Raw genomic sequence first — 25,514 nt, 5'->3', positions numbered from 1 at the left:
CATGTAGCTTTTGAATAATGAAGTGCATTCTAGAAGGCTATTTTCAAAACCTTCCTCATTTTGATGTCGTTAAAATGTCGCGAATTTTTCTGTCACATCACTAAAAATGTCATCAGTTGCTTCATCTAAAAATGTGTCGCTAAACGTGCAAGAAAGTCACTAAATCTAGAGACAGATATCAATGGCAACACTGGTCCATAAGACCTTTTGAACTGTTTGTCGAACTGGTTCGGAATGGTACCTTCAGCAAGTTCCAGTTCGAGTTCAGTTCCAGGATGGCGGAAAAATATTGGTATAGTTGTGTTCTGGATCAACTGAATGGTTCAGGTACGGTTCGATTCAACACCGTAGTTCAAACACACAAGACATGAAGTCTAGCATTGTCTGCTGCACAGTGATGAAAAAAAAAGTGGTCGTAATGATGTGTGTGCCAAGTTTTAATCATGGGTTTAAGCCCTATGCATGAGGCCAGCTGCAGTACAGTGTACGCTCAGTACAATGGACCTGCGTACAACAGACTTTCAGATGTAACGGACCATATTTCAGCCTTAGTTGTTCTGCCTTATTTATTAATGCAACAAAATTTGCTTTAACAGACTGCGCTACAACGGTCTATTGGCTACAGTGGATGAAATTAGCGGCAATTTTTGTCAAAATTGGGTGTATGAAATGGACTTTTGCTATGTTGACACATGCTGGCAACTGATATGCGAGGGTCAGCCAACAATTGCGGCTCAGTATCTTGTGCATGCGCGAGGGATGGAGGAAAGCAGGGCGGAAGCACGCCGTCTATTGCGCATGGGGCAGGGGAGGAGGCGAGGAAAAGACTACTCTGGTGGCTGCTGTTAACAGCGTGGCTGTGTGGGTGACTTATCTTGAAAGTGATCTGCAATGTGGACAAAGCATGTGGCCGCAGGTGCAGTATCTTGAAAGCAATCTGCGATGTGGACAAAGTGCGCACCTACACAGGCATCGTATCTTGAAAGCGATCTGCGATTTGGACAAAGTGCGCGCCAGCAGGGGTGCCGTATCTTGAAAGCGACCTGCGATGTGGACAAAGTGCACGCCCACGCGGGCGCTGTATCCTGAAAGCGATCTGCGATGTGAACAAAGTGCGTGCCCGCCCGGTCCTTATCCTCAAAAGGATCTGTGATGTGGACAAAGTGCACCAAGTGCCGGCAGCTTCGTATATGCTGTGCTTTCGACGTTTAGTTCATGTTGAAGCGAGAGACAGCACGAAGGTCAATTCGCTCGCTACTGTTGCCGCACTTGCTTAATTTGCTATCACAATCGATGCTTTGCCTTTCAGGCGAAACCGACTTTTTTTTTTTTATTTTGGACATTCGTCGCTCACTCTTTGCAGTGAAGTTAGACATCGCGACAAAAGTTTTGGAAGTGAGGCGTCTCAGACATTTTGGACTTTGGACAAAATGGACATTTTTTGTATGCAGGTCCGATTATCAGATTCCGTTGTAATGAGAGTCAACTGCATTACTCTCTTTGATATGTCCCTGTTTGCTATCATGCATTACATGCATCATTTAGCAAGGTTCATGTGCCACCATATAGGATACAGTTAAACCTCAATATAATGAAGTAGGTAAAGTCTGCAATTTGCTTTGTTACATCAAAATTTCTTTGTAAATTCGACCTTCTATGCAAATAAGTACACTCGCTGATTGATATTTCTTGCACGGAAAGGCACCGCAGAATTTTCCGAGTTATCAGGCAATCGAGAAGAGCAGATTTGAATAAGAAAACAGTTCATTTTGATGAATCTAGGAACTGGTGATGAATGATATGGCTTCATTCCACATCGACAATATCTTCACATAGGCAGTACAAATTAAGCGAAGCCAGCCACACTTTCGCGTACACTCCAGTTAAACCTCAATATAATGAAGTAGGTAAAGTCTGCAATTTGCTTTGTTACATCAAAATTTCTTTGTAAATTCGACCTTCTATGCAAATAAGTACACTCGCTGATTGATATTTCTTGCACGGAAAGGCACCGCAGAATTTTCCGAGTTATCAGGCAATCGAGAAGAGCAGATTTGAATAAGAAAACAGTTCATTTTGATGAATCTAGGAACTGGTGATGAATGATATGGCTTCATTCCACATCGACAATATCTTCACATAGGCAGTACAAATTAAGCGAAGCCAGCCACACTTTCGCGTACACTCCACCCTGCGGCGGCTGATAGCATCGCCCGCACTGGGACGACACTATCACGAAAGGTGCCGGCAGCGGGGAGAGAATGCTTCATCTGCCTCCGACTCCAACAGGTCACCGAAATTCGAGATTATGCAACCTTCAATACATAATGCACGGGAAGGCAGCTTACGTGATGCCATGCTGTCTCGGCACACCCACTCCTTACACACGCGGCAGATTACCTCTATAACAGGGTGCGCGGCTGCATATACACTCAGCCACACTTACAGCGATGCACAGCCACGGCCAAGACGTGCACCAGAAATAGTGACGCACGTCAACTTACCCTCATCCCATGCCCTGCCCCGCCCCTCGCACACGCTTCATCGCTCCCCTCTTCCTCTTTCCCTTTACTCACACGGAGAGGCAGCACTCGTACGTGAAGTCACCATTTTTCTTTCTCACCTTCACACACTTTCACTCACACCTAAAGCACAAAGTGCACGGGGCTCAACAGGATCTTATTGCACTTGGACTTTATACGGAACATGATGCGGCTTGACTTGGCAGTCGCTCTTGTCGCGCTGCGCATGATTCGAGAGGTGTGTTTGCAAGCAGCCGCTTTGTCATTCATTTGACCATCTGTGTCTGCGAAAATTTTCATTTCTTGTGTTGGCATGTTATACAGAGAGTTTCGTTATAATGAAGTTTGTTATAACGAGATTCAACTGTTTAATGAAGGCAGTATTTTTGTGTCGTACGCATTATATTGAAATCGCATATAAGCACACTTCATTACATTGATGTTCTATGGGGAAGAGGTTATGAAAAGTCCAACATTTTGTTATATTGAGAATTTTCTTATAATGAAGTTCGTTATATCGAAATGTAGCTGTATAATGAAGGCAGTACTTTTGTGTCGTACACGATTGAGCTTGGGCTGTGTCATGTCACAAGTCTTGAAGCATAGTCCTACGAGATGAAAAGCCACCATGCGAAATTCCCAGTGTGGTGTGGAAAGGAGGATACTTTTGTTAGCGCTGGTGGTGCTGCCAGCAGTCATTGTCATGCATTGTGGCCTCGCTTGCTAGTTCAGCAAAAAAGATATGAAGTCTATTGCTGGCTGCTACGCAATGATGAAAAAGTAAGTCGTTGTAGTGATGTGTGCATCAAGTTTAAACAGTGGGTTTAAGCCCTTTGCATGAGGCCGACTGCAGCATTGCTCTCTTTGGCACGTGCCTGTATGCTATGACGCATTACATGCATAAGAAGATATGGCTAGTGCGCTTGATCGCGAAGCTATCACTTGGGTCTTGTTGTGGGATTTAATTGGTCAGTGCTTACTGACAAGGCTTTAGCCGCAAGAAGCTTCATAGAAGCTTGTGAAGCTTTTCGGACTGCTGAAATTTACTAATCTCACCTTGAAGAGGCACTGAAACACTTCTTGGATATAGTAATAAAATGTTGCCGATGTGTATAAGAGGCTCCTGTGAACATGTAAGACCAATACTAATTCACTGCCCCCACAGGGGCGTCTGCGTCGGTAGGCGTTTGGCGTGTTGAGACACCACGCACCCGAGCACATAAGGGTTGGCGCCTCCCGCACCTAGCTGTACGTGGCTTTGCCGTGTCCGGGGAAACAGGGTTCCTGGGGGTTTAGCAGACTGATGCTGAGTGTTTGGACCTTTATGGCCCCTCAGCAGAGCCAATACACCTCTTTGGCCTCTGCTTCACATAGACAGCCCCTCTGGACTGACCCTCCCGGGAGAAATCGGCAGTCACCTTTTCCTGTCCTCTTCCTCCACGTGCCTTTTTTTCATACCTGTCCTGTCTTCTTGTATCTTCTATTCACTTCTAATTTTTGTAGGTGACAAGGGTTAACCTTGTGTGGCTAACTTACCTTGCTTATGTCATATATTAGGTTATAGTCTCAATGTACAGCTGGCGTGGGTTGGACTTGTTTGCAAGTTCCTGTCCCCCTCGTTGGGCTCCATGGTGGGCGGCTGGCACCGTGGCCGAACAACACAACTTTTACATGGCTCCTCCTTTCCTCCAAAATGATCGGCCCTCTTATAAAAGAGGGCAGATTGAAGCAGCTGATTTTTTTTCAGAAATTAAAAGTAACCTTTCCAAAATACCATGTACTACATAGTGAAGTAGAAGAAAAGCCAGCAAGAATGTTATTTCCATTCACAGTATCCAAGTCCTGCCCTGGCTACAAGCTTTCCAAAATGTCCAGTGGCGATTTGCAGCTCGAACTTCGAGACAACGTACAATACTCAAAACAGTCAAACATTGCGTTCATTGGGGACATCCCTGTCTCTGTCACATCCCACCGATCCCTAAACACTGTCCGTGGTGTAATATCAGAAATCGATTTCGTACACTTAACAGAAAAATAAATGCTTGAAGGGCTCACCGACCAAGATGTCATAGATGTTCACCGGATCAAAATCCGGAAGGACAACAAAGAAATTGACACAAAACACCTGATTCTCACGTTCAACGCAACACACTCCCTGAATCAATAGAAGTCAGCTATTTGAAATTAGATGCAAGACTACATTCCCAAACCCCGCAGATGCTTCAGTTGTCACAAGTTCGGCCATGGCTCAAGAGTTAGGGCCACAAAACTTGCGCAAAACATGCTTCAAGGAACATGTTTCTGAAAACTGACGCTGCAGCACATTGTGTAAACTGTGGAGGAGAACATGCTGCATACTCCAGGGCTTGTCCGTCCTGGAAAAAATAAAAATAAATCCTTACGTTGAAAACCAAAGAGAACATTTCATTCAGACAAACTGGAAGGCGTATTGCGCTAACAAACACATTCTCCTTCTAAGGAAGAAACAAAAAACCTAAGAGAACATTTCATTCAAAGAAGCTAGAAGGTGTATTACGCTAACAGACAGGTTCTCCTTCAGTGGAAGAAACAACTTCGCCGATGTAATGCGACAGGGTGTAGCACCACACCAGCCTTCGGTGCCTGCTCAGGCCACGGTTACCGGGCCTCCGGCAGAGCCACCCATGCCCCAGGCAGAGACAGCGCAAGCTGCCCTGCCACCTGCCAAACAGGACACGCTGGCCCCTCAGTCGGCAGCCCACAAAGTTCCTCCTCAATGGGAGAGGCCTGAAACACACATACCTGTGGCTTTGTGATGCTCCAGTGCCTCGGGAGAGGCCATGGAGGCAAATACCAGTTTGCCCTTGCTACCGCGGAGGCACAACTCTCTCGAAAAAAAAGAGAGCCTCAAAAACGAGGAACTTAATTGCTTTTAGCCACATCCCCACAATATAATTAAACATGGCGTTCCTGGTACATTGGAATTGTCGTGGGATTATTCAAAACTACAGTGACATAAAAAAGGTGACCACACCATAAGAACATTTAAAAAAAAAAAAGTCTTTCGTTGTGACAGAGAACAAGCGAGTGAGCTCTCTGGAGGTGTTGCAATAATAGTGAAAAATGGTGTTGCTACTCATGAAATCAGGCTTCAAACGAAATATGGAGCTATTAAAAGCTACAGTGACATAAGAAGATGACCACACCATAAGAACATTTAAAAAAAATACAAAGTCTTTCGTTGTGACAGAGCACAAGCGAGTAGGCTCTCTGGAGGTGTCGCAGTCATAGTGAAAAATGGTGTTGCTACTCATGAAATCAGGCTTCAAACGAAATATGGAGCTGTAGCAGTGACCGTTCTTGATTTTTAAAACAATTACAATATGTACTATGTATCTTGAACCACATGTAAATGTTACACTTAAGATTTATAAGAACTTTTTAAACAGCTACCAGAGCCATATTTAATAATAGGAGATTTTAATATGCACTCACCTTCTTGGGGCAGTGACCAAATGGACAATAGAGGCCGTATCCTAGAAGATTTTATCTAATGTCTGCCTGCTCAATACAGGAAAGCACCCACCCCACAGGGGCGTTTGCTTCAGCAGGCGTTTGGTGTGTTGCGACACCATGTACCCAAGCACACGAGGGTTGGACCATCCCGCGTCTAACCGTGCGTGGCTTAGCCATGTCCGGGGAAAAGGTGATCCTGGGGGTTGAGTCAGTGCCGGGTGTTTGGACCTTTATGGCCCCTTGGCGGCGGCGACACACCCTTTTGGCTTCGGCTTAACGTAGATGGCACCTCCAGACTGACCCACCTGGAGGAAATCGGCAGTCGCCTTTTCCTATCCCCCTCTTCAGTATTTTTCTTTCCTATCTTCTTTCTTTTACTCTCCTATCGTCTCTTCTCTTCCGTCACTTCCCATTTTTCCTAGGCGACCTGGTTTAACCTTGTGTATGTGCCCTCCCTTGGGTATAATAGGCTGTAGTGGCAATGTACGGTTAGCACGGGCAGCCTTACACATTAAGTGCTGCAGCATCCCCTAGTTGGGCTCTGTGGTGGGTGGCCACCATTGCTGCCGAAAAGAATCCGAACTACTATGGGAACACCAGCATTTCCCCACATACTTGATCGTCACGTTCAAAAAAGTGGACGCACCGATGAATTAAACGTATTTCAACCGATCAAAAGAGACTTATCCGAAATATTATGTTGTACACAGTGAGAACTCTAAAAAACAAGCTAGATCCATTTCCCCATTCACAGTTGCAAAATATTTGACCAAAGCCTCAGGATCAGGTTATAAAGTGATGAAAATGGCTAGCGCAGACCTTCTTCTTGAGATCCCTCAGAAATATCGGTACAAGAAGGTCAGCAGTCTTGTGACGCTTGGTAACATACCAATTTCTGTCTGCCTGTTTGCTTAATAATAATACCAATAATGTCTGCCTGCTTAACACAGGAAAGCACACATATTGCTCTCCGAGCTCAGGAAAAATGAGCTGCTTAGATTTATCTTTTATTTCTCCATCAGTTTTTAACGATGTTAAATGGGATGTTCTTGACAAACCCTTGCGGAAGTGATCACCTTCCTATAAAAATTAACTTATCATCCCCACCACAAATCATCCCAAGCAAACCACACCGTTGGAAGCTACACTTAGCAAACTGGGCACTGTTTCGAGAACAGGCAAGCCTGGATAAAGTTTTCTCGTGTAATCTAAATGTCGACAATATAAATCAATTGTTCCCAACCTGTATTATTACTGCCGCCCTGCTAGCTATTCCTCAGGAGTAGTTCGACATAATCGCAAAATCTGGTATACGTAAGAATGTAGGGAAGCAAAAAAGAAACAAAACAAAGCCTGGGGGATATTCCGCAGATACCCAACGCATGATAATGTAGTAAATTTTAAAAAGGCGAAAGCCAATGCACATTGTATTCATTGCGATGCCAAGAAAACTTCCTGGAAGCATTACATATCACCTGTCAACAGTTCAATCACATTCAAAAACATGTGGGAACAAGTCCATAAATTAAATGGCAGCTTTTCACCATTCATAATTCCGTCTTTAACAGCCCCCGGCACACAAACAAGTATAGAGGCACCGGCGGACGTACTAGGGGAACATTTCTCTGATGTTTCGAGTTCCTCACACTACACACACTCGTTCCCGAAGTACACACATACAGCTGAAAAAAAAACAAAGAATTCCTACAAGTGGCAGTACAAGTGAGCCTTATAGTACACTAATTACACTTCAGGAAATCCAAAAAGTACTATCTGCCAGTAAACAGACAGCACCCAGCCCTGATGAAATATGAAATGCTGGCTCACTTCTCAGAAGCTGTTGTAAATGCACTTTTGCAATTCTTCAACAAAATATAGGTATCAGGAGCTATACCAGAGGCTTTGAAAAGAGCAGTGGGTGTACTGTTTCTGAAGCCGGCAAAGCCACCAACCACCCCTAGCAGTTATAGACCCATAGCTCTTGCAAGTTGTCTTGCAAAATCATTCGAAAGTATCCTGAACATTAGGCTGATGTTCACTCTTGAATCACGGGAACTCCTTGACATCCACCAGTGTGGATTTAAAAAAGCATGTTCAACAACTGACCATCCTGTGCGCCTAGAAAATACAGTCCGAGAAGCATTCATACATAAGCAACACTGTCTAGTAGTCTTCTTCGATATCGATAAGGCTTACGATACCACCTTGAGGTTTGGTATTCTCCACGATCTAGCAGAACTTGTTATCCACGGTAGGATGCTGAACTGTCTGAAAGTTTTCCTGTCCGACTGTTCATTTTATGTACGCCTGGGTGCAACCTGTTGGAAGAAGTTTGTCCATGAGAATGGAGTGCCGCAGGGTTGTATTTAAAATACGACACTTTTCATAGTAAAAATGAGCTCCATAGCAAAAATAATTCCGAGGTCCATTACGTATTCTGTATATGTCGATGACCTTCAAATAGCATACACATCTTCCAGCTTGCCAATGTGCGAGAGACAGATACAACTCGCATTGAACAAACTCAATTTGGGCAGACAGAAATGGATCTAAGTTTTCACCACAAAAGACAGTTGCTGTTCTCTTCTCACTCAAAAGAAGCGTACAAGTTGACCCCATTCTGCACCTAAAAGAAACCGTACTTCCAGTAAAGAATGAACAAAAATTTTTAGGTATAACTTTTGACAAAAAGCTCACATTCTTACCACACATAAACACCCTCAGAAAAAAAGCCTCCGAGTCGCTGAATATATTCAAAGTACTGTCATGTAAATACTCGGGGTCTGATAGAACATGCTTTCTACACATTTATCACACTTTGCTATGTACCTCCTTGGATTATAGCTGTTTAGTGCATGGTTCAGCAAGACCATCATACTTTAAAAAATTAGGCGCAGTACATAACTCAGGCTTGCGTATTTCATGCAGTGCATACCGAACATCTCCTATAGGCAGCCTTTATGTAGAAACAAACGAACCCCCAGTAGAAAGTAGAAGAGCTGCTCTAACCTGTGCATACATACTTTAGGTACAATCTCTACCAAAACACATTTGCTATCCATTTGTAACAAAGTGTCCTTCCAGAATAATATTCAACAACAAACTACAAACTACTAGACTGCTGCTGCTGCAATTTGAAGAGATGTGTTGGAACCTTGACATAGTGGGCACATTACCTGGCATTGCCCACAGACGTGACCTACTACCCCCATGGTTTGTCTTTCCCACAGCTTCTCACTCTAACACAGTTCAGCAAAGCACAAACTTCACCACAACACCTTATTCAACAATTCCTTGCACTAGACGAAACCTACACCAGTTTCACGGACGTTTATACTGATGGTTCTAAAACAATAGGCCATACTTGAAGTGCAGTTGTCCAAGGGAACTGGGAACAAACAGTAAGACTTCCGCAGTGTACATCCATCTTCACTGCTGAATGCTATGCCATTTCCGTAGCCATAGAGAAAATAGTGAAGGAGAACCTCACAAATAGTATAATACGCACAGACTACCTAAGTGCACTCACAGCTCTTCATGCCAGAAATGCAGTCACACCACTATTGGGATACATTATACATAATTTAATAAAAGCCACCACACAAGGACAGAACATCAAGTCATGCAGGGTTCCGAGCCACATCGGAATTAGTGGCAATGAGAGAGCAGATGTATGCGCGGCACAAGCCCGACACAAACAAATCACGAAAATAAACATGCCTCCTAACGACTGCATGAAGTTAATTCATTGTAAACTAAGGTAAAAATGGCAGTCTGCTTGGAACAACGAAGTAAACAACAAACTACACTTGTTAAAGCTTGTGTTAGGCGAATGGAAATCTTGCACACACCAGGAATGTTCCAAAGAAGTGATTCTATGCCGTCTTTGCCATAGGACACACACACCTCACACACAACTTCATCCTAACAAAGCAAAACAAACCCCAATGTGAAACACGTGGAGATGAACTAACAGTAAACCACATACTATTTTCATGCAGAAAACTTGAACCACTGAGGAAGTTTTTTTACTTCGTTTTACGATGAACACGTTCCTTTTCACCCAGCTTTGATTTTAGGCGAAGATGCACTTGTTGATAAGTCATGATGATGTCATCATGTCGGTATGTCAGGATGCAGGTGTTCTCATACAATTTTAAAACCGCACTGAGTCCATCGCTGCATATTACAGAACTCGTCTCTTACTTATCTCTGAGAAAAAGGCCGAGGTAGTTAATTTGTTGGGGCCCTCCAGGCTCTTGCCTAGACAAGGACTCACTGATGTGACCCAACTCTTTAAAAAGAATTTATACCTTGTGTTTGGCACATAGCTTTAGCTGCTTATGTGCTATTAAACTCAACTCAACATAACTCAACTAATTCACTGCATGCACCAGGGAATTTACATTCTCGTGTCAAGAACTGAAAAATCGCTTGCTTTAGTGACTTCCGCAATTGTGTTATGCACTGTCATCACATGCAGCTAACCCACTAACAGCTATTAGCTGACTTCTCAATCACAAGAACATTGTAACTGCAAATTCTGAGTTAAATAAATGAAACACATATATATGTATATACTCAAAATAAGGCACCAACAATGAATGAAGCCAAGGAGAGCACAGGGGAAATCAATTGTGGTTCGTAATTGATATAAAGAAAATGATAAATAAATGGAAATAAAAGTGGATGAAGAAAGCTCATTGCCCTTTCACTCTGTGAACAAGGATGACCAGCAAAGCTTTGTACATGGACCCATTGATGGCAAACTGCACCTCCACTGTGGGTCGGCCCGGTATTGCACTATCCTTGGGATCGGCCCACGTATGGGGAGTACTTAATGCCTGCTTCACCTCCGCCACGGGTCAGCCTGGTATTGCGCTTTCTTTGGGATCGACCCATGTATAGTGAGTGCTTACACCTGCTTCACCTCCGCTGTGGGTTGGCCCGGCATTGCACTACCTTTAGGATCGGCTTGTTTAACTTTTTCGTTACCACGCTTATTCAAATCAAGCACTGGTGATCGATGCTTTAGATCATTGATTTCTACATGTTGGAGCCATTTCTTATCCACTTAAGCCCACCCAGTAGTTAGTACAGGCACTGAACTTTCAGAATCAGTTTAAATTATTGTGCTCTGGCAACATTGTGATTTTTGACCGACCTTTTTGCAAACTAATGTGCGTATGTTGTAGCGAAAAAAAGTGGCAGTCACCTTCTGCCACGCTTGAGGAAAAAGCATGCTGCTCACAATTACGCTGCACTAGCATCCAAATTTGTAATTAAATGACTCCCAGCAAATCAAGAATTAAATTATATCACTGGCTTCGTGCCCGACAGTGCTGAACAGTGATAAGTAACCGAAAATGAAGCCAGCTTTTCACTGATGAGCTTTGGTTTGGAGTCCGAGTCATTTTATTCTCCCAAAGTGTATTCCTGAAGGTCCGCCACATGTCCTTCATGTGGACCTGGCATTTTCAACCAGTTTCCAAGAGTTTCGCTGTCGCTTCTCTCGTAAAATGCAGGCAAGGGGCACAGCTGGTGTCACTGCGCAGTTATCAAACGTCGCTCCCGTTGCATCGTCCTGCGTGGCTGCGTCGTGAGAAAAGCATTGTGCTCGAAACTATGCTGCACCCACACTTTAATTTAGGGATGAGGACTCGAGTTATGGTTCCGAAGATGACAGCAAAGCAAATTCAAGCTCTGACGGTGACAATGTTTTGAGTCAGCATGGGACATCCGCAGCTGTTCACTGGCGAGTTTCCTTTACGCCGTTGAGCGGTTTCCTTCCTCGTGCGCACTTATCTGCCGATCTTTTTGCACGACCCGAGAACACTACGGATTATCTTCAGGGTGCATACTTCGCTTGGTTATGATGTGCTGCCATGGCAGCAAAGATACTTCCGTTCACGCCAAAAAGGCCGCCTGTAGCACAGCCCAGCACTGCGGATCAGCACAAGAGTTTACAACAGCGTGGGATTTCTTTCTACTCTTCTTTGTAGAGGTGATAAAGACAATCTGCAAAAACGCAAAACAGATATGCTTGGATGCATAATCTTATAATTGCCCAGCTACGCTGAGAGCAATCAATCTTGGAAGAGGTGCATAACTCTAGATGAACTGAAGTACGTTCCCTGGACTTCTCATCGGACTATCCCCAGAAGATGCCGAAAAGGTGGAAGTGTAAAATGTGTTATGTGGGCCGCAAAGTTGAACAAAAACCAGGCGTCCTGTGGGAAAAGTGTGGAGTGAACCTATGCTTCACAAAATCCAGGAGCTGCTTCACCGCATGGCATGAGTGACGAACTGGTCTTAGTTTCTTTTTTGTATACGAAGAACGGCGGTGTACTGAGCATTTTTTTTTCAGACACTATTCCTTGGTTACTTATCTTTCAAATCTATATTCTGAATTTCCTTTGGTATTAATGTTTTTGTAGATATCATGTTTTTTTATTGTTGTTATTATCGACTGGCAGTAAAAATGGTGCTTTCCAGAATTTTTGTTTTACCTAATAAATTTTTTTGTCTGGCAATATATGTTTTTAGAAAGAGCATTTTATTATGCACAATATGCTATGCTGCAATGTGTGCTGGAATATTATTTGTAGTGGTAAATAATTTTTTTCCAAGACCTATAAACAACCGACCATTTTCTCGTGGCAACTAAAGAGTGAACGCCTGCTTCACGTCCGCCACAGGTCGGCCTGGTATTAGAGAGGTCTAGCTTGTCCGGTATTCGGGTAACCGCAGGTGGTTGGGGTGGAGGTGTAAACGGGAGCGGCCTGCGTGGTGCTGCCACCTGGTGGCACAGAGCTCAAACAGACAAAAACAGCTGATATTGCTGTAACCAAGTGTATTTTACTTTGCTGCGTGTGTAAATTTTTGGCAGCAAGACGATTACGCCAGTGCCTGGGAGTGTTAGCCAGTACCACCGCTCACAAACCTTGGTGGCAGGTGTGGAGCATCCTTTCTCTTGCAGGTGTCACGAGTAGATGATCTATCTCGGTGAAGGCAACTGGTCAATAAACCCACACATGCTACCTGAAGGCATAAAATCTGCCAGATTTGAGACCCTCGCTATGTAAAGAACAAAAAGGAAGGAAACCACAGGATGTGGGTTCTTATGCCACCTGCTGCCAATTGTTTTTTCATCCACTTTCATTTCAACCTAACCTGCGCAGGTGAAGTGATGCGTGGGGGCATGGCTTTATGACTACTAGACAAGCTGATGGATAAATGCTTACTGAAGTTGATGACACAGTGTACTGGGTTTGAGGTGGTGTAACTGTCTGTTCACATGCAGCATACAAGCTCAAGGTTGGGTTGCTGCTACAGCATTATGCTACTGAAAGCAAAATTTGCTTCACTGCACTAAGATGCATTCTTGGTGGGCCTATAAAGTAGCAGACGACATGAAGCCTTACCTTTAGGGGTCATTGTGCCTGTGCATATTTGCTTCAATGTGCAGCCATGGCAGCTACACTGGCGCTACACAGAGCGCAGCCACATGTTCACATGCCCAGCAATATTTTGTGGCCGGTTGCATTCTGTCAACTTGAGAGAAAGAGCTGCCCAGAATATATTGTCATGCTTTTTGTGGTGGTGCAGAACTGGATGTTAAAGAGAAGCTTTCTTTGCCTCTTCCTTCAACTTTCCCACTGCTGCTGCTGTCTCGCACACTGTGGTAGGAGGTGGTTCAGAGCATGTGTATGCATGTCACAAGTGCAGCAGAGAGTAAAAGCAATGTGAGAAACTCGTTTGAACTTTTGCACCATGTCAAATGTGCAAAGCCCTGAGCCCCCTGGAGCTCCCTGGGCGTCGCCACATTAGCCTCTTGACAGCTGTAATTATCCGTGACACCCGCAAAAGCATTGCAGAAATTGCAGCGCTTACCTTTCTACTTACGTGCAAGTCCAGAGGGAAGCTAGATAGAATTGAAGAGAGGAGGGGGGAGGAGACACAGCCTGGGTAGAACAGGCACAGTTGCAAGACGAGTGAGTAGCAGTCTTGCGGCCCTTCGCTCGCAGTTCCCATGCAAGCAGGGGGGAGAGGGGAGATTGGGAAAAGGTAATGTGTAAAGGGCAAGGAAATGCTATTACTATAGACATGACAGCAGTTGCGGGCAAACAGTATAAATTTAAGTTCAAGGTACGGTATGTTTCTGCTATTTCTGAAAAATAAACACCATGCAGATTTGTTAAGTAGACAACTTACGCAGGGCGTGCAGAAGCAGAGCCGCGTTAAAGCACACTGTAAGGTCTAGGCGACACTATGGAAGTGGTTGCACGTCAAATTAACACTTCTGTGCCCGCCACGGTTGTTTTGTGGCTTTTGCACTGCTTGAAGTCATAAGTTTGATCCTGACTGTGGCAGCCACATTTCGACAGGGGCGAAATGAAAAACGCTTGTGCACTTAGATTTAGGAACACATTAGAGAGCGCCACAGTGTCAAAATTAATCTGGAATCCACTACAGTGTGCCTCATAATCCGATTGTGGTTTTGACATGTATAGCCCCATGAGTCAATTAAAGTTTAAAACTTCTGCCCCAATGCGATGTGCCATGTGAGGCAGTGACAGTGCTCAACCCTCTGAGAGGTTATGAAGTATGGCACACAACAACGCCTCAAGCTAACACCTCCCCCTGTGTGTTCGCACTACTATGCAGACAAACAGTAGTAGTGCACACAGGGTAACATTTAACATTAACTCGACACTCTTGTGTTCGACTAAAAGTAGAAGCAATTAAACGTGTGCCATCAACATCACTGCTAATTATCATCAATCAACACGAACAGCACAGGAAGCTTCGTTGCATCGAATCCCACAGTGTGTGGGATCTGTATATTTTACTGCCTAATGAATATTCCATTCACACCTCGTTATGCAAGTCAAGCATTCTTTTTTCAACCAACCGCTACTGTATGTTGTGATACATGGAAAGTTGCAGCTTTCTATCATAAGGCCATACCATTCAGTATGCTTCAAGTAAACAGAAATCGCACTCTTCTTTACAGGGATGTTAAAGTGAAAATGTTTTTAGCTACATTAGTAAGTTACCCTTCTACAACATCGGAAAAGCCACTCTTACTGTGACAATTAGTTTGGTTAGCCAGAAAAGACTCAAAAATGACAGACGGGTGGTGATGCTTTCTTGGAGTTTCCACACGAGTTCAACATGCCGTGAATTTTGATGTCTGCTTCGGCCTAGTTAATTTATTTGTAGAGGCAGACTACATTGTATTCTGAAGGAGCCAAAGGCTGAACTTGGCATGTTTCAAGAACTTTTACTGAGCCAAACTTGAAAAAACTTCAGTGCCAAACTTGAAAAAGTACTTTGAAATCTGTGATATTGCACTGACATACTGCTGCTGGCGGTTCGGCACAAAATTCTAAGTGAATGGAATGTCGACTTTCATTTTGTTTTCTGATAAGTCAACCTATTAACATTAAATGAATGAAAAGTCCTGAATTATACTTCATTAACCTAAACTGTATTAGTATTTAAAGACAGAGTCCCTTCAAATTGCTGCTTATAGACATTTAAAAAGTTTGTGCAGATTGCCATTTGAGAATCACTACCATGTGAATACCTGCCAACTTTTACGATTTCGTTGTAAGATGTCAGATTTTTATGCTTGTTTATGATTGTCATAATGTCATCAATAATTTTAGGTTTTTTCTTTTTTTTTTCAGTATAGTGAAAAACTGATTTCAGATTAATATAGACAGTCTCCGACCGACTTTCTTTCAGAGCCTGACCTTCCTCATCCACTCGATTATTCAAACTTCCCTGAATCACCACCACCCATTCCGTAGAACCAGTGAATAACCGGCAACTTCTAATTCAGCTGTTGTTTATATTAATATTTCATGAATAAAGTTCATGAATATTTCTGTTTGTGGTGCAAATCATTTTAGCTGTGCCTATCAGAGTGTCTGTTCATAGAGAGCACTCCCACAGGATTAAGTTTACAGAATTTTTAAAAGAAACAGTGAAAATCTTGAGTAAAAGGCAATGTTTAGTATTTTTCATAAAATTTTACTGTTTTCTGGCTTGAACTTTTACTCTTTAAATTTTAGGGTCAGCATGTGTATGTGCCTTGTTTTCAGTGACACATGCTGTAGCACTAAATTCAGTGAGAAAGAAAAGAATGAGAAAGGTGTCCTTACATTCCGGCGTTTTGCAGACAAGAAGAAAGAAAAGCCAAGCGAGTACCTGCCTTGACTCGCGTCTCCTCGCAAACCTTTTCCGAGAAAAAGGTAGAAGAGAAAAAGTTTGATGAGAAGAAAGCCGAAAGCAAAAAAACTGAACAGAAAAAGCCTGAAGCTGCCACTAATGGGTGAGTCTTGCTTCTGAGTCTCATGAGACAAAAAAAGCCTCTATTTCTGTTTCATAATTAGTCTCATGTTCTCTCAGTAGTGTGAACAGTTTGCTGTGTGTGTGCACACCACAATGTTCCGCTGGGATACGTAACCTCTGCAAGCTTCTTGTTAGCATGAGCCCATTCTTTTAAGGTACACTTGCAATTGATGCATGGCTTTGTTGTATCACCCTGCTAAAATTACCTTTGGTGATTGCAGTATCTATAAATAAACAAATGAATAAAATAATCGTGTACTTTCAGTGCTTGAGTCCTAATCGCTACTCTTTCCAAGTACAGTTGCACATGCTCTTATGATATGTGTTGCACCAATAATGCCTTCAGCACCTTTCCACCAGCTACCCATATGTTAAAACTCATAGTTAACCCTTGGTAAATCAGTTTGGCAGATATTCACAATGTCTGGTATAAGATCATGAAAGGGAAAAAGTGTCATGCACCTCACAATAGCAGAAGGCTACAAAAAACAGCCACTTGGGTTTCTCAAAAGAAAGGTTCGATTTTTTTAAAAATTCTTTACTGCTTCATAGCTTTCCTCTGGTACACTTGTATGGGTTTACTGCTGCTCTGTGCTGCTGTCAGGTGGATGGCAATTTTCCCTTTCATAAATCTTCCTGCAGACCATGTGCATATCTACAGAAATGGTTTGCCTAGGATTCAATTTTGAGTTTTAACCTATGAATAGCTGGTGTACCTTTAAATGTCTAAAACACTAGCCAAAGGATGTTAACTGCGTGGGCAGGTTACCTTTAGTTTGAAGCAATCTTTCACAAGTCGTCAAATTACTATAACATTGGTCTTCTTATTTGTGCACGTTTGTAGACCATAAGTTCACTTTTACCTCGTATTTAGCAGAAGCAAAATTAGACCACCCTGAAGTTTGCCTGGTATTGCTTCATTATGGCTTTCCAGCTGCTTATAATGGAAAGCTCCAAGAATGAAACAGGACCGGCACTTTTTTTTTCATCTGTTCATTCTCCATTGGGAACCTGCACTAAAGGCTAAACCCCATGAGCGCGATTTTGTGCGCGACAGCGACGAGTGACGACTTCGAGCAACGATCGGGCCGTCGCGTGAACAGATTGCTCGGTCTTGTCGCGCGATCGCTTGGTTCTGCAAATCTAGAATTTGTCGCTCGTTGCCCGGAAGTGCTATGAACGACTAGCCAATAGCGTGAAGCCGGAACTGGATGTACATAACTCAAGTACTTCCGATTGTCGCACGGAACGAGCAAACGATTGAATTTTTATACGTGCGAGGATAAGAACCTACTGCAAGACTTTCAGAAATACTTCATGTTGCTTTGTACAGCCAAACAAATCAACTTAAATAGTTATAGCAAGTGCCACGCCAGGTTTGGCGCTAACTCGATCCCCTAATACCGGCAACACTGGAGAGCCATTGCACGAAGCGGTCGCTCGCTTGGAGTTTGACTTCTGGGCGACACGCGAACGCGACAGCCATCTCCATCGTGTCGCTTGTCGCTGTCGCGCGCAAGATCCCTTGCATGGGGTTTATACTTAACTGACCAAGTTTCTTTAATTTTCTGTGTTGGACATGTGTTTTATCATCGCCTTGCAGTTGTGAATGTTGCCATGTGGCCCACAGGGAGTCCTGCCCTATATTATGTGACCTTTTTCTGGTTTGGAACCCCTGGGAGGACAGTAGGATATATTAGGTGTCTCAGCTAACACTGAACAAGCTTAAAAAAAGTGAAGCCTTCCCAGTGGATGAAACCAGCTGTATGTATTTTGTTGGTATTGAGTAATTAGTATTGATTAATAATTAGTGTTGATTAAATAATAAACTTTAATTATTAACTTTATAACCACAACGCTAGCATACAAAATTTGCAGAGCACACTAGAAAACAATGTTTTCTGTCATTAATGATGTGTTGCTGTGTAAGGAAACTGCAAAACATTTAAAGACTGCCACAGCCTGCCGCTTGTGCACCACAGCAGTTTTATTTTTAAATATGAAAAAAAAAGAAAGGGCTATGTGAGAAGTAGTGCATTGTAACAAACTGAAAGTAATATTCTCAGATGTGTTCTATAAGCCTTATATTGCCATTGTGGCAATAAAGTTAAAAACTCAGTTATTCACCAAACTATTCTAATAACTAGAAAACAAAACATATTGGAGGCTACTCTGTGAGGTTATTAACAATCAATGGCATAGCGAGGAGGCGACACACAAGGCACATGCTCCCCTGCCCCATGTTCCTCCCCCTCCTCTGTCAAGTGAGTTGCCGCCCTGAAAAAAAGTTTCTGGCTATGCCACTGCTAAATATGTACAGTTTGTTTCCTTCTCGCAGAAGGCTTGCCCAGTATACAAAGGGAAGCATAAAGAAATAAGAAAAATTAGTGGGGGTAGCTTGCCAATGAAAGCTGTGGATGCAGCTGTTAAGACTCCAGGTTGCATTTCGAGCTACAGCCACAACTGAGAGTGTGACAGCAGGCCACCTACTTGGGAAGAGATGTTGAAAGTTAAGGTGGCATTGTTAGGGGGCCTTAATTGCTTTTTGTACACAGTTACATATAGGGGCAGGACTGTAACGTCAGCCAATGTAAAGCACAAAGAGGCAAAGGATGTGCCCCTGAGGTTTGAGGATCTGAAGTGCCCCCAACTTGACTCCATCGAAAGTGCTCAGTTGGATGCTGCGAGGTTCTTCGTAGATCAGGTTCCTTTTTTGCTGGTGTTTGAAGGGCAGATACTAGGCCTGCATTAGATGTTCAGCGTTATTTCAACTAGCTACAAGAACAAGCTCGTTTTTAACTATAACTAAGCTAGGATGAATAAACAAACAGTCTTGTGCAGCTGACAACCATTTGAATATAGTATACACAATACTTTATAGATTCTACTCTGGCAGCGACTGTGTATGGCATGGCTTAACGTGGCTGCGCTGGCCTTATCTTGAAAGCAATTTGCAATGAGTCAAGTCTTAGGTGCACTGAGGATTGGTAACTTCGTGTGCACTGTGTTCTGGCCGCTTGGTTCACGTTAAAGCGAAAGGCAACGCGAAGGTCAATTTGCTCGCTGCTGCTGCCGCTCTTCCTTATGCCAGCGTTTTGATGACGAGTCCGTGGTCATTGAGTAAGATGTGTTTGTTTTCCTGTGCACATGTGACGCGATGCTTGTTGGTTAAGTTACTAAGTGAATGTTTACGAGTTTATACTGCTGATAGAACTACTATCCTTACTTCATACAGTTGTCTAATAATTTGCTGTCGGAATCTTTGCTTTGCATTTTGGGCAAAACTGCGAATTTTTTGTCTCGGTCTCTATTGTTGACATTACATATTTTGGAAAGCCTTGGCCCCAGCAACGCGAAGCGCGCTCACTAGTTAGATCTACAGGAGGTATAAACCAACCTTTCTTTTTGAGATAAACCTTTTAAAATGTTGAACAAGTGTACCTCTTGCTTTGGGAACTCGCCTGAGTACTCGCTGGCATGTCAGTCCACCTTTCTGGCGCCTCAGTCAGTTCCTGCCAAGAAGCTTGCAGGCTAGCCTTCAATAGATGATGTGCAAAGTTCCACAAGTGCACTTCCCCACACCTCTCAGGCCCTACCACCATGGTTGATCTTGGGCTATAGAATTGGAAAGAATGATGCTGTGTACACCACATTGTGTACCCCTGCCGGAAATGGCTATGTGCACAACACAGATGTGCCATCAAGGGAATGACAGTTCTTGCATTGGTGAAACTTATGTTGTTGTTTTTTTTTTAGTTGGGTATTTAACTATTGATGCATTATCAAAATGTTGACTCTGTTTTCACCTGCCGAAGGAGTCGTAATGTTGTTTAGAAGGCATAGGTGTCAGCTAGCGTCATCTACGGGACCGCGGTAAAAGCACGTCCGAACTTGTTATAGAGCGCAGCTCTTTGGCGCCCGTTCCTGCGTTTCGCGTCGTCGTCGCGCCTCGCCGTAATAAGCTCCGTAGCCGGAGCCAGCCAAAGGTGGCTTTGGGCCAGCGCGCTGCTCTAGCTGCGCGCGCTAAGTTTAAGGGGCTTTAGCGCGCGCTAAACCCAAGCCGAAACGCATAGCCGCCGCCGTTCGCCACTGCGTGTACCCCCCCCCCCCCCCCCCGCCTCTGTGATGGCGGCCGCACGAGAGCGCGTGGTGTTCTCTTGTTCTCCGGTTGCGGAAGCGCCGGCTCGGTACCAGTAGAGTGCCCTAGACAATATTCTTGTACACTCTAGTATCAGCGGATCACGGTGCGCGCTTCCCAAGCCTAACTCAGAGCCAGCTTCAGTTGACTCGCTAGCAGCGTCAGCGGCGTCAGTTGCGCTGAGCTACGCTCCGTTTGCGCCGGCTGGTGCTAAACGTTCCACACGAGACGGATTGTCCGAGGCTCACAGACGGTTCATGTTATAATATAATCCGTCTTCCTATATAAATAGTATATTCTCGGCCAGTTCTTTCTGAGCCATGAGCGAGGCAACTCGTGGAAGTCCGTCTGCCGCTGCTGTTAAACGAGCTTCCCGAGCAGAGGCCCAGCGCCATCGCCGCCAGAATCCAGGCGCTATGCCGAACGAGGCACTGGTGCAGCAAGTCGAGCATATATCCATCTATTTCCGACCACAAAGCTTCCTTCATGACAATCAAGAAGTGGGAGTGGAGTGCTTCTTGAAGAAGGCCGAAATATGTGTGAAGAACAAAAAGTTGTCTGTAACTGTAAATGCATGTCATGCTCGAATTTAATTTTTTTGCCTAAATATATCGAAAAGACAAAACAGCTGAAGAGCTGCGCACAAATTTCGCATTAGGAAGTACAACGTAATCGTCGGCAATTTTTTACCTCCGCAATGTCTAAGGGTATGTCGGACAGACTTTCTTACTAGAATCAAATTGGAAATAAGGCGTTGGTGTGCGGACTGATACCACCATCTCCGCTCCCAATCCTTTCCTCGTACCATCCGAGACTTCGGAACGCGTCCCCCAGCTTCAACACGTCGGCCATCGTAATTGGATATAGGGTCAAAATAGATGCGTGGAAAAGCCTACTTACGGAATTTCGCGTATCGTGTATAATTAAACCTCCGAAGTCGATGCTCGAATTCTTTCGTCGCTGAGCTTCGGTCCATGCGAAGGGCTCCGTTGATGCTCAGGAACCGGGGACGCCCGACCGCGTTCTGATGTAGCTACCACGGCCGCCGTTCCAGCTAGACGACCCCGCTCGCCGGTCACGGGAATGCAACACCTAGCTTCTTGCTGGTGCCGCACTCGTCTCGGTCGCGTTGCCGCTCCTTCTAGTTCCGCGTGCAAGTTAGACGACGCAAGCATTCAGCAGCAGCGCCTCGGCACAGCTTAAAAAAAAAATAAAACTGCAGTGCGCACTTGAGATGCAACGCAACCCTATGTCGCGTTCCTTAAGCGTGGACGTGCATGCTCCCAAGTGCCGCGCGTGCTGGTGTGGCGCAGCTGCTCACGTGCAGTTCTAGAGCGTCTGCTCATTCCGCTTGCAAGTTAGACAACGCATACACTCACGGCCAAGTGCCTCGGCACCGCTTAAAATAACTAAGGAAAAAAAAAATAGTCAGCCGGTGTCGACGCTGAAGAAGACAAGGCGACGCGCACATGCTGGCTCGGATGATTCGACTGTTAAATGTTAATTCTCACTATTATGTCTATTTTCCATGTTCATTATTCACAGATTTCGTATCTTATATTATTGACGTACGTATTCCACGCATAATTATGTCAGCCTTGTCTTTAGCGCCGACACTCAATTGGTTACAGGGTTGCCACCTGGCCGGTTTTCCAACGGCACAGCCGGTTTTTAGAGCGCAGCTCCGGGGCCCCCGTTCCTGCGTGGAGCGTCGGCCTCGGCTGTAATGATAGCGATTTAAAGAAAGACGCTTGATTCTGCAACCCGTGAGGGAGCACGGCGAAGCGTCGTCAGGGAAAAGGGTGTTGGAAGTGAAAGATGATAGAGAAGGAGAGATGATGTGGCCGCACCTGACAGTGGAGGTGGTGGTAACAACTTTATTGAGATTCTGCTCAGTTGTGATCCGGCAGGCCCGAGTCCTAGGATGGCCCTTCACGAGGAGCGGCCCTTTTGGCCCAGGCAACGAGGGCTTTTTGTAGTTTTTGATCCGGCGTTCTGAGCAGCTCCTCCCACGTCTGTTGTGAGGAAGCTGGCAGGAGCGACCTGGGAGGGGGTAAGCCCTCGCACCCCCAAAGAATGTTATTTTGGGTAGCCAATGTTTGATTTGTGCAGTTTTGACATATATTGGGTTCCATTGCCCGTTGGTAATTATGGCCAGCCAATATGTGGGCTGGTGAACTACCTAGTTTGGATTCGACGCAGGCTCGAGGCTTGCGCTCACTTGAGGCTTGCGTTTGGAGGCGAGTAAATTCGCCTTTTTTGCTTGTAGTAGTTTGTTATCTCGTGGTATGTCGTCGGTGCCTCATCCATGGGATCCGAGTCTGAGGGGCACGCCTCCCGGTTGATTAGACTTCTGGCTACCCAGTGCGCCTCCTCATTCCCTTGATTCCCCGGATGGGCAGGGACCCATACGAGTTCAACGGTATTTTCATTTGTAAAGTCCCGTAGAACCCGCGCTGCACAGACGCCAATGCTGCCTCTCGAAAAGTTGTTTCCCGTTTAGTTTCCCGGCGACGGCCGGGCCACCTGTAGTGTCGAAAGCGCAACTCGGGCACTGATCCAACTTTCAGTTGACGTCGTAGAATCCAGCTGGCGCACGTGTTGTTGTTACGACCGCGTGTAATTCGAAACTTCTGAAACACGTGCGCCACCGTCCTGCAGGTAACCGTTCTCATACCGTTTTACGATGGCAAATGTGCAAGACATCGATAACTGCCAGGAATGAAAGCGTGGGGACGGCGATACTGCTAACGGCCGCTCAGGGCTGCCTGCTCTCCGACTCTACAGATTTCCTGGCTGGCCTTGGTTTTGTGCTCGGGCTTCCTTCCCGGAGGATCGCACTAGATAGTATTGTAATCAGTAGACTGGAAGTTTTTGGTCGAGAAAGAGCCGACGTAAATATTTTTGTAAATTCTTTATATCTTTTAGAGCTATTTATTTTCCTGTACCAAGCGTACTGCGTGATGGCTGCAGGTGTTCCGGCTTGCGCGAGTCGCTTCACGCTTCACGCTGCGCGGCTCTGCTTGGGTTCAGGTTGCCGGATACGGTCACCCGAGCCTTGGCGGCCGGAGCGGCCCAAGGCCGTGCCGGTGCCTCGGCAGTTGTAAACAAAGTACTGCGGTTGCTTGGAAGAACCTAGCAGTCTAATACAATTTTTGTGCAAGTTGTTTAAAAGAGTCTTTTAGTCATTCGAAAAGATATGGCGCCTATCATCTGTGGCCAATGAGGCTTTGCAAGCGTGTCAAAACAGCGTGCACCAATTATGCTTTGATCAAGCAGCTCAAGTGAGTGTGCAGGCATGGCTGAGCTTATTAAGCATTAAGCGTAGCTGTTCTTGGCCCACCATTTGAGCTACCGTTGTCTACGGTAGCTCAAATGGTTGGCCAATGTTTGCCTTGCTGGGAGTGACACTTCGCCATCACAGTCACACCGGCGACTTCTTTCACGCGGTGAACGCGCACGGCAGCGTAGAGCATTTCCCCTTTATGACGAGTGGCAGGGCATATCCGACCGTCTAATTTTGAGATTGGTTTGAAACTACACAGCAAAACTTGCGACATTTGTTCGTTTCACAACAAGCTTGAGCATGCGATCTCGTTGGCAGATCCGCGTGGGCAGCCTGAGTAGTGTGGTCCGTCAGTATGGTGGCTAGAAGGCCTTCTAGCCACCATACCGTCAGTGTCAGTTTTGACGGAAGGTGCCGCAAGAGGCGCTGACGATCACTGCTCGGCCGCGCCGCCTGGACAGTGTCAGAAGCGTAATTTATAAACTCCAGCAGGCTTCGCAGCGCAGGGAGCCGGGGACACACCGGGAACAGCACACAGGTCAGTACTCAGTGGCCGCCGGAATATAATATTTGGGGTTTTACGTGCCAAAACCACTTTCTGATTATGAGGCACGCCGTAGTGGAGGACTCCGGAAATTTTGACCACCTGGGGTTCTTTAACGTGCACCTAAATCTAAGCACACGGGTGTTTTCGCATTTCGCCCCCATCGAAATGCGGCCGCCGTGGCCGGGATTCGATCCCGCGACCTCGTGCTCAGCAGCCCAACACCGTAGCCACTGAGCAACCACGGCGGGTAGGCCGCTGGAAGGTCGTGGCGTCTCTAAGTGCTGATCACTATATCGAGCGTTCGTGTGCCAAGGATGGGCAGGTACAGAGAAAGTGCTCCGGAGTCTCGGGAGTCCCCGCACCTCTTGCAGGCAGGTGACGCACGTGGCGCGGCCCTTGGCGTACAGCCGGGCCGCAGTCCAGGTGCAGCCAGTCCGCAAGCGCAGGAGTGTGGAACGATCTCTTCCGGAGAGGCCGTTCCCTGGAAGGGGGTTCGGCTGTGGCCTCGGTGTTAAGATTACGCTTTAGGTGAGCACACTCGCGACGCGATCGACCAGATAGCAGCGGTGCGCGTCCATCGACCCGGTGACGGCAGCGCGCGGATACCTATCGGCGGAACAACGCACCTTCAAGATAGGAAAATTTTTATTGGTTTTATCTCCCGTTGGTATGGACCAGGTGTAGACAGTTTTAGCGAGCGCTCCGTCTTGCATGGCAGCTATTTGCTCGGCGGTAGTTTCTGGCGTTTTTTTTTTTTTTTCGCTCGTGTGGTCTATTTAGTATGACGTGCGTCTTCTGCGTGGTAAACGGTTCTGTGGGATTTACTTCAGTGGTTTAAGTCGGGTATGGCCGGACTTTGTGCTGGCGTTGAGGCGGACGGAGCAGGCAGCGCGATATGTGCGCGAGTGTTTGGGCCTACAATCAGCCCCGGAGATCAATTGTGTATTTCTGGATCTTCCATTCATTAATGTGACCTTATTGCAGTATTATCCTCTAGTACTAAGCTGCGGTTTAGGAGCAATGAAACATACGCGACGACCGTAACAGCGTGGGTATCGTTCTGCTACGATAGGAGCTGTGCTGTACGTTATATACTTCGACAAGCATTCAAACTTTTAGCTGCAGATTACATTGTGTGACTATACTTGGTTCAGTGGATGAGGT

At 45.3% G+C, this 25,514-nt stretch overlaps 1 protein-coding gene across 3 annotated transcripts in view; it reads left to right on the top strand.

Annotated features, from left to right (window-relative positions):
• The window catches only part of LOC142579535 (tudor domain-containing protein 7B-like), a 116,451-nt gene that overhangs the window by 71,392 nt on the left and 19,545 nt on the right, over positions 1 to 25,514 (top strand). For all 3 annotated transcript variants that reach the window (XM_075689856.1, XM_075689857.1, XM_075689858.1), the window contains exon 20: positions 16,207 to 16,359. In XM_075689856.1, coding sequence (XP_075545971.1) covers positions 16,207 to 16,359 — 153 coding nt within the window. The remainder of the gene's footprint in view (positions 1 to 16,206; positions 16,360 to 25,514) is intronic.

This window comes from Dermacentor variabilis, chromosome 4 (assembly GCF_050947875.1).
Source record: "Dermacentor variabilis isolate Ectoservices chromosome 4, ASM5094787v1, whole genome shotgun sequence".
Classification (NCBI taxonomy): domain Eukaryota; kingdom Metazoa; phylum Arthropoda; class Arachnida; order Ixodida; family Ixodidae; genus Dermacentor; species Dermacentor variabilis.
The sequence above is the reverse complement of the archived record's forward strand: the minus strand, read 5'-3'. Positions and strand labels throughout refer to the sequence as shown.